Source organism: Macrobrachium nipponense, chromosome 24, assembly GCF_015104395.2.
Source record: "Macrobrachium nipponense isolate FS-2020 chromosome 24, ASM1510439v2, whole genome shotgun sequence".
Lineage (NCBI taxonomy): Eukaryota > Metazoa > Arthropoda > Malacostraca > Decapoda > Palaemonidae > Macrobrachium > Macrobrachium nipponense.
The window spans coordinates 7,156,660-7,174,060 of NC_061091.1; the positions used below are offsets into that span (position 1 = coordinate 7,156,660).

The window sequence follows — 17,401 nt, forward strand, 5'->3', positions numbered from 1 at the left end:
GATCGCGTTTTCTACAATTCAGTTTGTGAACACAACAGCTGTTCAATTATCAGGTCTGTAACAATCCTGCTTAGGCCAACAAAGGCATATTAGAATTAATAAGAAAAAAAAAAAATAACTCGTCTCACGCAGCTGTAAAACTGGGTCTCCCCTCTCGGTTGACGTGTTTGTTTGTATGTATGGTGTTTTTACGTTGCATGGAATCAGTGGTTTTTCAGCAACGGGAACAACGGCTTTACGTGACTTCCGAACCACGTCGAGAGTGAACTTCTATCACCAGAATCTCGGTTGACGTGGAAGGCGAAAAAGTAATGCAGCTGACGCCAGAGGGTTAAGAATCATTTACGGAATACACTAGACCTACTCGTGATATTACAGACAACAGGGCATTCTTTCATAAGCTACATACGTCTGCAGATGCTGCGTTCTCCAAGAATTTGACAGGAGTGATTCGACCAGTAAATCCCCCCCCCCCCTCTCTCTCTCTCTCTCTCTTCTCTCTCTCTCTCTCTCTCTCTCTCTCTCATACAATACCTAATGACAGTCATCCAAAGCAGCTCTGTCATGCACTACTCGCCCAAAATCGAATCCAGCCGAGAGAGCGACTTGGCCACAAACAAAAGCAAACGTGCTTAATTTATAGGCACGCAATGACCATTTCCTCTGCTTCTTTTATTCATTTTTTTTTCTTTGTTGCTTCCCTGTTTCTCTGACGAAGAATTGTGGGGTATTCGTTTGTTGCCTTCAGCTGGTATGAATCCTTTTGTTCCACTCTAAAGGGGGCATTTCTTTAAACATATCTATATTTGTTCCACTCTGAGGGCCATTTCATCAAATATATCTATCTGTTTCACTCTATAGGGCCATTTCATCAAATATAAGTGACATAAAAGCGTACAAACTATATAATATATATTATATATATATATATATATATATATATATATATTATATTACTCACACAAACATACACTGCACATTGGGGACAAAAGCCTAATTCACCTAAAGACACATTTTGACATCTACAAACACAATGTGGCCATTAACCCACGTCCTTGGTGCTTAAAACACCAGCTGCAGGCGCGATGCACCCTTTCTTGAGTGAACGAAATTCCTTGACGTAGGCAAAGCAGTTACTCACGCCACGAACATGTCCGAAGGCATTTGCTTTGGTAGCAAACTATCTGGTGGCGATAATATATAACTATATAGTAGATTCACACCTATCGTGCATTTGACGTCTAGGCCAGTCCCTTTACGACTCTCCTGATTGGCTGTTGATAAGCCAATCACAGGGCTGGAAACTCTCCTCAGTCTCTCTCGAGAGTTCACATAGGTAGGATGTATGTTCAACCTCTCCTGAAAGACATTTCCCTCAGGAAAGTTGGAACATAGTACATCCTGCCTATGTGAACTCACTCGAGAGAGACTGAGAGAGTTTCCAGCCCTGTGATTGGCTTATGGACAGCCAATCAGGAGCGTCGTAAGGGACTGGCCTAGACGCCAAATGCACGGTTGGTGTGAATCTGCTAGAGCTGATGTCGAAGAACGTTCTCTTCTTGTTGATTTTAATTGGAGCTGGCGTTATGCCAGCACGGGCTCTTGCTCATAAAGCAGCCCGTGAAAACGTGCTCGTGTGATACCTTTTGCGACCTACGGCCTTCATTACGTGTGCAGTTAAAGAGGCTAAAAGCGAATTCCCTCAGAGCAGGCCATGTGCATTCAAGGCCAGCAAGCTCTTCGCCAAAGCAGGGTAGGGTCACTATTCGAGGTTGCCAAGTTAAACAGTGCTGACTCCGCACTTGCGTTTTAAGAAGTCTTCGTCGTAAATAAAAAAAAAATTGAAAAATATTTAAGGAGTCGAAAGTACAAAGACAAGAATCATTTACGCTATCAAACATCTTTGTATTTCCTTCAAAGAGGAAATAAGTCCCGTACATCATGATGGATACCAATAAACTTTATGAATTAAGGCTTTCATTTTAAATTTATTTTTATCTTTAAATCTTTTTATATTGATTTATTGGTTTGTTGATATAATTCATCACGTAATAGGCTGATGACACGGGGTAGCTACGAAGCTCTGTGACCCGGAGAGAGAGAGAGAGAGAGAGAGAGAGAGGAGAGGCCTAATCCTGGCAATAGACGCAAAAGATATTCACGGCCGAAAGCATTGCCAAAGAACACGAAGTAATTCGCGGATCTGTGTGTTATTTATGTTTCCATCTCGTCCCTCCCCCCACCCCCCTTTCACTCTATACACCCTTCCCCCTCCCCTTCCTATAACCGGGAGCTAGTCCTCGTCGAGTCAGCCCTTTTGCCAACCAAGGACGTCATCCCTCCCCCCCCCCCTTTTGAAACCAAAAGGACGTCATCCCTCCCCCCCCCCCCCTATTGCCAAAAGGACGTCATCTCTCTCTCTCTCTCTCTCTCTCTTCTCAAACTCTCTCTCTCTCTCTGCAAGATGATCCTTTACAATATTTTTTACCAATTTTTTGTTTTCTGTAAATGTTGCTGTTTTAGATCAAGGTGGCCTTATGCCAGCACGGGCTCTTGCTCCTCATAGAGCAGCCCGTACTTAGATTCTGTAAAAGGAAGACTATTGAGCGGCTTTATCTGTCCGCCGTTAGGCCTTACAAAACGACTGATGCTAGAGGGCTGCAAATTGGTATGTTGATCATCCACCCTCCAATCATCAAATATACCAAATTGCAGCCCTCTAGCCTCGGTAATTTTTATGTGATTTTAGGTTAAAGTTAGCCATCCTCGTGCGTCTAGGTGGCAACAACACAGGGCACCGCCGTCGGGCCTTGGCTGAAAGTTTCATGGGGCGTGGCTAAGAGTTTTATACACCCATAACCTATGGGACATGAATTCCGCGTTTGTATACTTGTATACTTGCCGTCGTCCAGCTAGAGGTCAGTGTCTCTATCACCTCCGTTTATCCTGTTTCTTTGTTATTCTCGTCTGCATTGTGTTCTAGTTTTCTTCTCTCCATTCTGGGCAGGATAAATGCGTCGTCATCCGAGCTTGGAGGCAGCACGCACTTCCCAAGGGTTGGGACTTTCTGCTCTGACGATCTGATATTAGTCATTTTAGACGGCACTGGTTCCCTAGTGAAAATAAATGAAACCTAATGACATCAAATATCCCTTAATCATCACAAGGTCAACTCAACACCATCAAAGCGCACTTGTGCAAACTGCTATTCAGCATTTAATCCCATAAAGTCGACTTCGAACCCGCGGAGGAGGAGGAGCCGTTGCATATCCTATCTCATAGCGAGAATTTTGCTCGTCATCTGAACCAACTATGATGTTTCAAAATGTTGTTGAAGATTAACAGCCTTGTGCTGGCACGGGCTCTTGCTCCTGGAGCAGCCCGTAGTAGAGGTTTGTTTCCAAAGCAAATCCCCAGTATACTGCTTCTACTAAAAATGATGACAAGGCAACACTGAAGATGCCTCTATAAGGCCGAGTTGCCGTGCTGACGTAAGACCAGCTTAATGTACCTGTAGCAAACGGCTTTACTTGACTCCGCTCTTTCTGAGGACACCCAGGAAGTACAGGCTGTTTTGCAGAAGGAAGACTTATGCGTACAAGGAGGGAAAAGATGGAAACATGAGTATAGAAGGATTCCGTATTCGATAAGGGTACCTTGCGTTTGGAATAGAAAATGTCCACTTTGTGGTTCAGTGATACCTCGTTGAAATAAAGACTAGAGAGAGAGAGAGAGTGTGTGTTTTTACTGTATTTCTGTCTACAAAGGTGACTTGCATGATCAATTTCCACTGGAAAAAAATTATAAAAAATTCACCGAGGAGAACAGAAGAGCCCCTTTCCATATGGAAAAACTGCAGAACCATACGAAGATAGAGAGAGAGAGAGAGAGAGAGAGAGAGAGAGAGAGAGAGAGAGAGAGAGAAACTTAGCGTAAGTGAATGAAAGGAATTAAAAAAAAAAGCGAAGCATAGAGATAGAGAGAAGGAAAATTCACACCCTAGCTCAGATCAAGTAAGACGAACTACTTCTCGAGTTCAGAAAGAAAGTCTGAGTTTTCCAAGAAACAAAATAGTTGCCACACGACTCCTTTAGCAACAGCGAGAGGGTCAGACATTTAATGAGTCGACTTCATTTGCATGCATCATATATTCAGCAAACGTACGAGGACGAGCGCATCATTCATCTGGTTTGGGTTAACGCTGAATTCTGCAGACTATAACCACAGATTAAAAAAGAACTCGTGATGGATGCGTCAGAAATTCTTACCAAATTTTAATGCGCATTCGTCCGTAGTTAGTGGTTCTTAACCTTTTTATGGCCACGCCCCCTTTTAAGAGTTGGTCCTTTCTTTCACGGCCCCCTTGCATCTATGAGTCAAATCCTCTCCCAGATTTAAAGAGAGAGAGAGAGAGAGAGAGAGAGAGAGAGAGAGAGAGAGAGAGAGAGAGAGAGAGAGAGAGGGGTTTCGAGGGATAGGGAAGGGAGGTCAATAATTATAAAACATGGTCAGCCCAAGAGTCTAACCAGAATAGTAGACTATAGGAATACTAACTTTATAAGGTGAAACTTTTGCAATTTTTCATCAACTTCTGAATATTAGTCCCTCATTCTTGCGAAGAGAATGTCGAATATAATGAGAATTTTTTTTTTCCGTAGGGTTCGCGCCTCCCCTGGAAATTACTGACACCCTCTCCACCCCCCCACCCCCACTCAAGAGCAGCTGGTCCAGACGGAATGGGGCAAATGCCATATTTTTGCTAATAAGTTTCTGCTGAATAGAACGTTCAATAGGACGTTCAGTAGCGAAGGTGAAATATGACGACAACATAAAAAGAGTAAATCTTATCAGTTAAGATCATTCATAATGTGGCAAAGAACGCTGTTCTGTTTTAAAAACAATCAATAAAAGAGCCAGAAAAACGAACAAATACAAAGAGCCATGACGGATGTCGAACAAAAAATCAGTACCATGGTATTAAGGCCTATAAATGCATCTGCGTTCTCCTCGAATATGGGACACAAGACGCAAGAAAATACAATGCAAGAAGTGAGAAGGTTGATCGTACATAAAGATTAAAAAAAATTGTCAAACACTAATTCTCATTTCTGTGCTCCAATATACAAAACGAAATACGACGCAGTTTGAGAGACGCAAATAACCTAGAAAGCGAATATTAAGTTCCTGAAAGGAATATCAGCAAAAATAACATACAAAAGTCATAAATCTAAAATATATATATGAAAAAATCATGAGTAAATCAGAACACATCGCAAAAAATTAACATAAACACTCTACTATCGAAGAAAAATATAAAAATGAAGGACTATCAACAAGAACAACAGCCCCTGGGTATTATTTATGGGCGAGCGATTGCGTATAAACAAAAGTCGCAAGCACTGCGTCGTATCTTTATCAACAAGCGAGCATCCATCGTCTCACCCTCGGCGCCAAGAGATGCGCTTCGACCAGATAACAAGAGAGCATCGTACGAGCCGCTTTTGTTTTGGCAGACAAGTCCTCTTATCACCGTGAGATCATTCTACGCTATTTTTAATCTTTTCGAAAGATATGGAGTCGTGTTTATCAGCTACTACAGAGAGAGAGAGAGAGAGAGAGAGAGAGAGAGAGAGAGAGAGACTAAAGATCTGTGAGAGAGAGAGAGAGAGAGAGAGAGAGAGAGAGAGAGAGAGAGAGAGAGAGAGAGTCTTCACTTTATCACAGCAGAATTGAGTACAAAGAAAACCAGTTTCACATCTTAATTAAACCCAGCGAATAAAAATGAAAACGAGTCTCCAAGCAACGTTGTAGATCTGGTCAGTATGTGGTTGGGTGACCATTTATTAAAACGCTAGGCTAAAAAAAAAAAAACTCATAACAAAAACAATTAATTTTTAACATCTTGCAACAGCCATTACGCATACGATCGAGCAACATCGAATCAAAATGAGTCTTGGTTGTGGAATAGAGTGGAGTGCGAGAGGAGTACTGTCGTACGAGTGAACTCTGACTACTAACCCCCCCACCCACCCCCGACAGATAGGATTATCTCATCCTCGTCAAGACAGAACATGGCGCGTGTTGTTTTTTCTGTTTTTGTCTCCGCTATAAAAACAACACACACAGAAACGCCGAAGATAGTGGGATGTTTTTTCTCGTTGTTGTTGTTGTTGTTGTTTAGACACTCCAGGTTATTTTTCTTATATGGGACAACAACACCAATAATAACAATGGCTGTAATCACATTTCGTTATTAATAACGTTTTAACATAAGCAGCGACAATAACGCAGCATCGATAACACTACGACGAAAAATTATTCCCATTAGTGGATGCAAGTCGTAGGTACTTCAAGATTTGAAAGAGAGAGAGAGAGAGAGAGAGAGAGAGAGAGAGAGAGAGAGAGAGAGACTTAACGATCTGTGTGAGAGAGAGGGAGAGAGACTTAAAGATTTGAGACAGACAGACAGACTTGAAGACGAGAGGGAGGGAGTGAGAGAAAGAGAGAGAGAGACTTAAAGATCAGGGAGAGAGAGAGAGAGAGAGAGAGAGAGAGACTACGGAACATTTTCCCCATAGCTTGCTGCGTGGTAACCTAAAATAAAAAAGTCCTAGACTAAGGAGTTAAGAGTCTATAATGTAAACAACAATCTCTCTCTCTCTCTCTCTCTCTCTCTCCAATTACCCCATTTCTCTCAATTGCTACGGATACTGTGATTACATATCAAACATTTTCATCGCAGTCTAATTCAATTCTGTCTCTCCCTCTCTCTCTCCCTCTCTATCACCGTATTTCCCATATGAATAATTATGAATTATGGCGTAATACCCTTGGCTGATGCCCTCGACGCCGTGGTATATTTAGCCTTGGCTAGTGTGTTATGGGTATGCGGTATGGGCCTCCTGCAATGCCCGGGCATCCTTATGTAAAAGTGTCATTAGCGCAGGCCGGGGCGTGATGGGCATTCTTTCTCTGAGAGAGAGAGAGAGTGAGAGAGAGAGAGAGAGAGAGAGAGAGAGAGAGAGAGAGAGAGAGAGAGAGAGATTCAAAGCAAAACTATAGTGTAATTATCATAGCGGAATTGGTACTCAGGGATATACGAGAAAAATTAAGTCGTCAACAAAATATGTGCATGTATGTATATATATATATATATATATATATATATATAATATATATATATATATATATATATATAATACACGTATATATACATACTTATATTGTGTGTGTGTGTGTGTGTGGTGTGCGGTGTGTTAATCATCGTATAACCGGTGATTCGTTAATGACGATGAAACATATCTATAATGTCGTGTAAAACAAGTGAACTGCAGCTTGTATTTTCTACCACAAACTACAATGTAGGTTTAAGTCTGTGTGTATGTCTTCAGCATATATATAAAAACTTTAAGGCAAGACACTTTCACTCAAACTTCAAATATTACCGAGAAAAAAGCCTGAAGAAAAAGACGAAAATGGATAAAAAACAAAAATGAAATGCGCAGTGCACATAAACTCTTAACTTAACCAAAAGGAATAAAATTAGAAGAAAAAACATTTGGGTAAAAAGGGTTCGAATTACAAAATGGAACCATTACATAACAGCCAACAGACCGGGGGTAAAAAAATTGTCATTAAAAATACTGAAGCAGCATCAACTCTGATCTCAACCACAGTGGAGAATTTGTGTTCGAAAAAAAATATGCACAAAACAGAAGAGTAACTTCATCTTGGCAACTGAGAGAGGGTAAGGCGACGCAACAGTGCGAGAGAGATATAGAGCAATTAAAACACAGGGGAAAGAGTGGGGTGGGGGAAGGGGGGGAGTTAAATTGGATATGGGACGATAATTGACGTTAGAATAATAAACATTGAAGATATGGTCGTAATGAGGGGGCAATTATCAAATATTTTTTTATCCTTTTTTTTGTATTTTAGCACACGGGTATTCTGCTATGAGCAACTTGGTTTGCCAAGCTGATGGCATTGCATTATAATAATAATAATAATAATAATAATAATAATAATAATAATTAATAAGAATAATAATAAAATAATAATAACTAAAATAATAATAATAATTAATAATAATAAATAAATAATAATAATAATAATAATAATAATAATTTAGTTTGGTTCTTCTCGTCATAACATCTCTGGTATGAAATTCATTTACAAAAAATAAATATATTTTTTTGTTCGCTATTCATTTTTCATTACGAATGTGATCTGTGACTGAATTATTCTTATTTCACTCTTTGTTTATTAATGTTTCTGTATGTAACATAAAGACAAATTTATTATGTTAGTTATTATTATTTGAGAAATAACAATAAATAGTATCCTTAAGACAGAACAGCATCATCATTACGCCATATAATCACAGCCAAATTGACCAATTCACAAAACAAAACCCTTTACCTTTTAAAAGTAGGAAAGAATGTTTTCACTGGAAAATATTATTGCAAATAACTAATGCATAAAAAAAACTTTTAGCACCCAGGTCTGATAAACGAGGTTAAATCAAGATCTCTAACCAGCTTCAATGTGCAGAATTGGAATGGGGATGCCAGATAAATAAAATAAATCAAATATAATTGGTAATAAAGGGGATAGTAGATATATATATATATATATATATAATAAATAAAAATAAATTAAATATAATTATAAAAAAGTAGGACAATATATATATTATATATCATAAACGTATAGATAGATAATCTTATATAAATATAATATAATAATACTATATTATATATATATATATATGTACAAACCAAGAACAATGCGTAATAAAGTCAATCGGGGGTGACCCAAGATGACACGACGACTCACCACAGCAACGGCGCTGGAGCCCAGGACTTCTGCAGGAGACAGGGTCGTGTAGAAGGCGACGTTGGCTAGGACGTATACCACGGTAACCAGGGAGATGGATATGTAGATGGCCTTGGGCAGGTTTCTGCAAGGAAGCAATAATAATAGGATTAATCCACGAAACAGTAATGAATGCATCATGCGTTATAAGCTCCAGAACTTTGCATTGACCTCAACGATCTAGAGCTATTTATAGTAGATTCACATCAACCGTGCATCTGATGTCTAAGCCCGCCCCTTACGACGCTCCTGATTGGCTGCTGATAAGCCAATCACAGGACTGGAAACTCTCAGTCTCTCTCTCGAGAGAGTTCGCAAAGGCAGGATGTATATATGATCCACATCTCCTGAGGGATACTTTTGAAAGACGTATATCCTTCAGGAGAGGTGGAACATACGTACATCCTGCCTATGTGAACTCTCTCGAGAGAGACAGAGGGCTTCCAGCCCTGTGATTGGGTTATCAACAGCCAATCAGGAGCGTCGTAAGGTACTGGCCTAGACTTCTGGTGCACGGTTGATGTGAATCTGCTATAGCTGTTATGTTATGGGGAATAACCACGTCAGCAAATGAGTCACATACAATAATTTTACCACTGAAATTGTCCCTATTTTCCTGATTCCAGTGGATGTTCGATTTATGTTCCAGGGAGATGGTAACATACCCAAAGCAGAAATTAGGAAGCTGGTAATATACCCGAGGAAGGTTACCTCCTAAAGGGCTGATGGTGATAGTCGAGAAAACGGAAGAAGATAGAAATCCTAAGCTTAGCGGATGCGGAATCCGATTACGAAATGAACGTGATAGAAGGTGGGCCATGAACGGGTGGGTGTCTGGCCCCCCCCCCCCCCCCCCAACACAGCCCCCGCCCCACAACAGGGGTCAATGAATCGAGGATTATCATGGGCGTGTTTGCAACGTCTGGTATAAAGAGCCTATCTCTCTGAGAGCCCCGGTGATGGCTATCCCGTCTTTAAGATTTTAGGAATCGACTTCTTCTGGGTGTGAAGAGTTCCTACACATTCCAGAATTTAGGAATGGAATGCCAGAGAGAGAGAGAGAGAGAGAGAGAGAGAGAGAGAGAGAGGAGAGAGAGTGTGTGGTAATTACCGCTTCTAAAAGCAAGATTCCCCTGGGTCCTGATCAAGGTCCTTGAATCCTTTCGATCTCTCTCCCCATCAATTCTATCTCCTTCTCTCTCCTCTCTCTCTCTCTCTCCTTAGTGAGAATCAGCAACGGCATTCATCCCTTTAAAACTGAATTAGCCTCTTCGACGAGAGAGGCGGAAATGGCGTCAAGACCCCGATATTTCACCTTTTTTTCACTTCGATGATTCAAGCCTCTCTCTTAAGAGAACCACGAGCCTCTCTCTCTCTCCTCTCTCTCTCTCTCTCTCTCTCTCTCTCTCTCTCTCTCGTCAAGGATACGTAATAGAAACTTATTTATGCAACTGTGTGGATTTACCTACTAGTATTTCTATTCTCTCTCTGTCTCTCTCTCTCTCTCTCTCTCCAAATAATAATAATAATAATAATAAGTTCTTTACACAGAGCTTCCCCACGTTTCTACTACAAACCATGATGATGATCTCAGACTATATCACTTCAAAAGGAACAGGAGAATGACAACCGCAAGTAACAATGAAATAACAGGACCACGAACGATCCATTTCATCTTCTTCCTTTCCCCTTTCCCTTTTCTTTCTTTCTGGTTCATTCTCGTGGACCGCGATTTTATATATACTTCTTTTTGGGACTAACCAATTACTCTTATCCTCCTCCGGGATTCCCTCCCCTGGATTTGAGACGCGATGGGTGGGACCCTGCAGATTTCCGATTAGGGAGCAGCAAACGGTCTGTGGGGGAGGAGGGGGAGGAGGGGGAGGGGAGGGAGGGGAGGGGAGGGGGAGGGGGGAGGGGGAGGAAGAGGAGGAAGGAGAGGGGGATGAGGAGGGGAGGAGGAGTAGGAGGGTTTCCCTAGTGTCCTTGTGATATAATCGTCTTAGCGTTGCAGATAGCTGAAAACTACATCAATAATAATAATAATAATAATAATAAAGCCAGAATCACGCATCATAACAACAGCGCAAAAACAATTAGTTGTCTAATTACGAAGACAGACAGACGTAAGAAAATAATACAAATCTCTCCTTAAATACAGTACTATCATCTCCTTTGAACATCTCGCCCGTAGGTTTGTCAATGCCAGACGCTCAGTAGTATTTATGTTTGATCAACCAACGTGACATTGTGCAAGATGGCCATCTTGGGTAAGTATTCGTCACCCATTTTGGTTACTCCATCTGCGCAGTTTATTTACCATAATAATTCCATTCGTGACCTTCGCGAAGGCAAAAAGACGCCTTCGGTGCATAGGCAATGTGGCGACGTCTGCAAAACACCACTTGTGACTAGACAGTACAGTCTAGTATAGTCTGTCACTGTCAAAACGGAGATCACCGCTGCCAATCTGTGTTCAGCTCAAGATGAATGGTCCCATTCCGAGCACCATCAACATCCAATAACTATTAGAGTATACAAGTGCTTGCTAAAACGAGTCAGTGCCTGGACCTACTACCATCTACCATCGAGCCAGTGCCTGGGCCTACTACCATCTTCCATCCCCGAACGCGCCAAAGGAGTGAAAAAAACGAATAACGAATCCACTTCGACCTTCGTAAAAGGGTCCGGGTAAGACCGACATCATTTTAGAAACAGGAGGAACCCCTCATTACCTAATGGAGGAGACCGGGTGTTGTTGCTGCACTGGGTTAACTCCTGGGGACCTCGTCTGAGGATCAAAGGGCACCAGGGAGGACTATGCTTCAGAAGGAATTTTGCAGGGGATAATTTTTTTGACGACGAAATATTCGATGAGAACACTTTTTGTAAAACTGATATCAGAAGCTGTGACGAATGTTTCTTAATTAGGGCAAAGGGACATTTTGAAAGTCATTGATTTTGAGGTTGAAGAGCATTGGAAAACAGTATCACTTGATATTAAAAAAAAAAAATAATGACGAGCATTCCTTGATATTACAGAAAATTACGAGACTTAAGACGAGTACCATTTTTGAAAAAAAATATTAAACTCGAATCAAGGACCACCTCCGAATGTGATGAAACGTGTCAATACTGAAACCACTGGGTAATTATCCGTAATTGAATAATTACCTGCAGTGATTATCGGAACGCAGAGTGGTTTAATGATAAAAGCAAACAGTTTCCAATAAATCAAAGGCAAATCAGGGAAAAGCTTTCAAACGTTTTCTTAGGGAGTCCAAATGACGGGACGATGGTCGGCCTCCCTGGAGTTTCGGGGAGTCACTGTGACCAACTCCACATCGAACAAGACTCCGAAGGTCTGGTTTGGACAAACGCTGATTTCAGGATGTGAAAATGTTAAGCCTTGAGAACACACAAGTCCCAGTAATAAATGCATTGACCACAGGAAGTTGAAAAGCAAATAAAAAACTATTCTTTTGGTATTTTGTTTCAGGAAACAAGGCGGTTGTATGCTCTCTTCAGCAGATACCCTCCCGGAGGGGTTTGAGAACCCATGGGAAAACATGGCTAAAACAAACGCACATAACTGAAACTGAGGCATAACACGTGAGCCCACCATCGTAATGACATCTGACTAACGTCAGGTTATGGGGTGATCCACTTTGGCACAAGGCCCTGAAAGGCATCCACTCAGAAAAAAAAAAAATTAAATCAAAAAGCATTTGACTTCATCCTTTCATCCTGGCAAGCGACATATGACTATTCAGTATAAACTGAAGATCGTCCGACCCTTGGGGTCACCAAAAAAAAAGAATTACCGAATAATAATTCAGATTGTATCATATATAAATATATAAATTGCTCCATGTCTCTCTTAGTGTTTTCCAATATGCAACACCCCTAGTGATTCTTCTTTCCTTGGCCACCCCATAATCTACCCTGAAGAACTAACCTGTCCTTTATTTTGCAAGACTCAAACTCCTTCATTATTTTCTGCAGATTCTCTTCATAATTCCCAATCGGAGGATATATATAATGATATATGATATATAATATATATATAATATATATATATATATATTTTTACATAATGGTATATTATAAAATATATAGGATATATATATATTAAGAATATACATATATAATTAATTAATATATATATACAACACATATATAAAAATGGATTATCAGGAATCAAGACCAAGCCCCCCAAAAGGGGCCACTTGACTTAGAAATTCAAGCTTCCAAAGAATACTTGTTAATTTGAAAGAAGTAAGCTATTAACTGGAGATACAAAAAGAATAGACCAGTCATTAGAAAAAATTAAACAAATAAATAAATAAACAGATAAAAACATAAATGGTAAAATCTCAACTGCGTTTGGGTAGTATTAGGCAATCGCATCTTAGATCTTATTCTTTCGTTTAACTCGGTTCTTTTGGTCTTACTATCTACTGACGCGTGAGTGTACATCCATTTTTATTGAAAATACATAATAATAAGTCTCAAGAAGTCTTCAGACAGACGTGATTTCAAGTCCTAGAAGGAAAACACAGGTTTAACGTCCTATTAAAACCACAAAGCAATCGACCTCTTTGGCGGGCCAGCCTGACCTGACGCCTACTTTGAATCCACGCCCCCTCCAAACCCTCCGTTCGAACTCGGAAGAGTGATTGACCTCTCGGTACCATTAATTGTTTATGTGGGAGGAATTGTGGGGAGGATGTTGTAGGTCCCCTCCCCCTCTCTCCCCCCCCGCCTCCCCAACCCCGTTTCAACCCCAAAACCCCAATTTCAACCCAACCCCCCCCAACGCCCCATCGATCCGCCTCCACCCAACCCACATTGTGTTCCCCATGTTATTATTCTCCCAGGATTGGGGCCACCACATGGGGACCAATCAGCCAGCGATCCGACGGGGGCTATGGAGTTATAGCAAAATGATTTCGTTAATAGCACCGTCTGTTTAGGTATGGTCAACCGAGGGGCCAAACGCCGACGTATCGCTACGTGTGTGTGTTTGGGGAGTGGTGTGTGTTATCAGCCCAGCGGTCCCCCCCCAAAAAAATGTCTGCTCTTTTGCCGTATGATTTTCTCCTGCAACTATGGCCTCAAATCTCTCTCTCCTCCACGGCTCTCCGTTCCTCTCTCTCCGCTTCCATCTCTCTCTCCTCCAACCTTCTCTCACTTATTCTTCGTCTCTCCTCGTTCCACCAGGAGTCGTTTAAACAGACAACAGTGGAAGGAACAATTTGAAAAGAAACTAGGACAAAAATTCATTTGGGAGGTACACTGTGAAATGAGCCCAGTAAAACACCTTGCTTCCCAGAAAGATAAGCGATGCAACACGACGTACTCCCCTTTGATTTGAGGGGAACATCCTAAGTTCCTTGTAACTCGCTCTCTCTCATTCTCCTCCGCGATTCTCCTTCTCCATCTCTCTCGCTCCTCCTCTCTCTACAACAGAAGTCGTAAACAGCAAACTAGTGTGGAAGAGTTTAAAAAAGAAAGATAGACAAAATCCTTAGGAGGACACTGTGAATGAGCAGTAAAACCTGCTCCTAGAGATAAGTGAGCACACGATTGTATCTTTCTAAGGATAGACTAACAAAAAGTCTTTTGGAGACATTCTAGAATACCTTGTGACTCTCTCTCTCTCTCTCTCTCTCCGTCTCAAACTTTCTTTCCTTGCGCACCTGGATGGATTGAGCTTCCTTAATTTCAATTCCTCCGTCCGACTCAAAGCGGAAACCTAACGTCCAGTACGGATGAGCGCTTTTTTCCTTTTTTTTCTTTTAACAATGTACTGGTTGTTGCAATATACCTTCCCCACTAATACAACATGTCTACTCTGAAAGCGCCGTAGCAATTGTTTACACTTTTATTATAGTTTCCTGCAATAGGGTTGGTTCAGCAATATGTTTACTTCTTGAATGTGCCTATCCAATGTAATATATAACCAATAAGTTTCCTATTCGCCAAATATCTTCCCTTCGTAATAGGTTGTATCTGACTCTATGGATATGTCTGCTTTGCTATAACGTCTATCAACGTATTCGTTTTTAACTAATTTATGCGTTTTCCCAAATACGCTTAATCAACATCGTTCTTTCTTTAGAAATGTGTCTGCAGTCTAAGTAGGTCACCGGTCTGCTAAGTGTCTACGTTTTATAAAGCTTATTATTGCTCTGCATTGCAAGATTTACGATGCATTGGAAGGCCTACTATGCATTGGAAGATTTATTATGCATTGCAAGACTTACTATGCATTGCAAGATTTACTATGCATTTGAAGATGTATTAGCATTGACATACAATTACTAATGCTTGCAAGGCCTTTACTATGGCATTGCAAGATTTACTTTTACTAATGCACTGCAGACTTACTTATGCATTTGGCAAGGCGCTACTATGGCATTGCAAATTATTATGCATTGCAAGGACCTTACTATGTGCATTTCAAGGCCCTACCTAATTGGCATTTGCAAGTTTACTATGGCATTGCAAGATTTGCTATACACTGCAAGACTTACTATGCATTGCAAGACTTACAGAATTACAATGCACTGCAAGACTTACTATGCATAGCAAGATTTACGTGGGAAAGGAGGGACCTCTCTCTCTCCTCTCCTTCTCGCTTTTCCAGCGTCTCATCTGGTTTATCTACCTTTTTGCTACTCTGTCCTTCAGAGGGCAGGTTTTAAGAACGTCCAACACTGAATGGAGAAAGTATGATTATGTGGATGGACGGCTTAATGTTATTACAACTAGACGAAACCCATAGAGAAGAGAGGAGGAGAAACCGACACAGAGAGGAGGAGAGGGAGAGAAGAGAGATTTAGGAGACGAGGAGATGGAGGAGAGAGAGAGGAGAGGAGTCGAGTACTTACTACTTGGTGTTTTCCATCATTGGATCATTGTAAACGGTGGGATTGAAAAGGTACCTACTTCACAATTCAACAAATCAAAATTTCACAAAACTTTGAAACGAAACGACTCACTAAAATGCCAATCGGGAGACCTGATAAGTACGCATTGACTGGTGAAAGGAGGAAAGCGGGTTAACTTATCTTGATAAGTAGCCCGGATTAAATAGAAAGTGGGGGCCCTAAAAAAAACAAAACGAAAATTTAAATGAGGCTACCCAGATTACCTGGACGAATAAAGCATTCAGGAAGAAGACTGCAGAACGCTTCGACAATGACACTGGAACGCGAATCAAGAGCAGCCAGTGTATATACAAGCTCGGTACAAGACAGAATTATACATTAAGTGTAACTGCGTATGTATGAACGAGCTGGTCAAGTTCGATACTTAAGAATCAAGATGCAAGACAAAATTACAGTGTGTGTGTGTTTTGGGTGTGTTGGTGTGTGGTGGTGTGTTCTCCTCCGCATTCCTTAACTGGTTCAAGAGATCCAGCTGCAACACGGAACCAAAAGCAGGAGGCATCTCGGTCGAAAATCCAGTGAGAATCGAGGACCATTCCACTCTTAGGAGACGGCCCAAAAAGCAAATAAAAGGCCATCGAGAAAAGAATGAAAATTAGGGGGCGATTTGACAGAGAGGAGCTAACTGGCGATGGGTACGGTGTTATTACCTCCTTTGGCCAGCCCCCACTCGTTACGCCAATTAAATTGAAAGGTTCGTTTCGTTTAACGCCGTATTTAAAATTTTAACGCGGGACGTTATACTTGACAGGAGGGGCGCGAGGAGAGGAAGTAATGTGGTGTCGTAGTAGTGCGTATTTCACAAGAGGATGAAACTTTAAAGGCAAGAAAGGATGAGCGGATGGATTAACCGAAGAGTAAATCACATTATTTTACAGAGATGATGGGCAAAGGAGAAAACTGAAAGGCGCTGCGTATCTGCAAAGCTGGACGCGAGACAGGTTGAGGGGAACTCGAAAGGCAGAGGATGGTGAATATACCGACGAGAGTTAAATCGTCAATAACAAAAATGATGGACATGGGAGAAACTGAAAATTGCCGCGTATTTGCGATGATCAAGAGCAAAGACGAAGTTGAAAGGAACTGGGGATAAATGCAACATAGATCATGGGAAAAATAGGACACAAAAAATTGGAATCAGACGAAAATGAAAGGGACACGTATACGCATCTAGAAAGATGACGAACGCAAAATTCGCCTAATTTTCAGGTGCAGCTAATAATGCTGATTAAAAAAATAAAAAATAAAGTAAATAAAAGGGGTTGTGAGGAATGTATGCCCCTTTGAAGCTGAACCGACCCCAGTCCCCCATAAAATCACTCTGCGGGAACAATTTTTTTGAACCCTAGGCCCCTCGTTGTTTTTAGATTTATCTGGCCTTTTATGCCAGCCACTAGGCTCCTTGCTCCTAGAGCAGCCCGTATCCGTCAGCTCTGCCCAAGTAATATAAGCTGTGGTGTATTGCAGGTTTTTGCATTTCCTTTTTTTTTCTGTATTTCCTTTTTCTTACCACTTTCGGTTTTCCTTTTTCTTCGTTTTCTGTTTCGTAGTTACCTCTCGTTCCTTTA

The 17,401-nt window shown here is 41.1% G+C and overlaps 1 protein-coding gene across 4 annotated transcripts in view; it reads right to left on the minus strand.

Annotated features, from left to right (window-relative positions):
• Positions 1-17,401, minus strand: part of LOC135205403 (large neutral amino acids transporter small subunit 1-like) — a 199,280-nt gene that overhangs the window by 23,096 nt on the left and 158,783 nt on the right. For all 4 annotated transcript variants that reach the window (XM_064235907.1, XM_064235906.1, XM_064235905.1 and 1 more), the window contains exon 5: positions 8,839-8,962. In XM_064235907.1, coding sequence (XP_064091977.1) covers positions 8,839-8,962 — 124 coding nt within the window. The remainder of the gene's footprint in view (positions 1-8,838; positions 8,963-17,401) is intronic.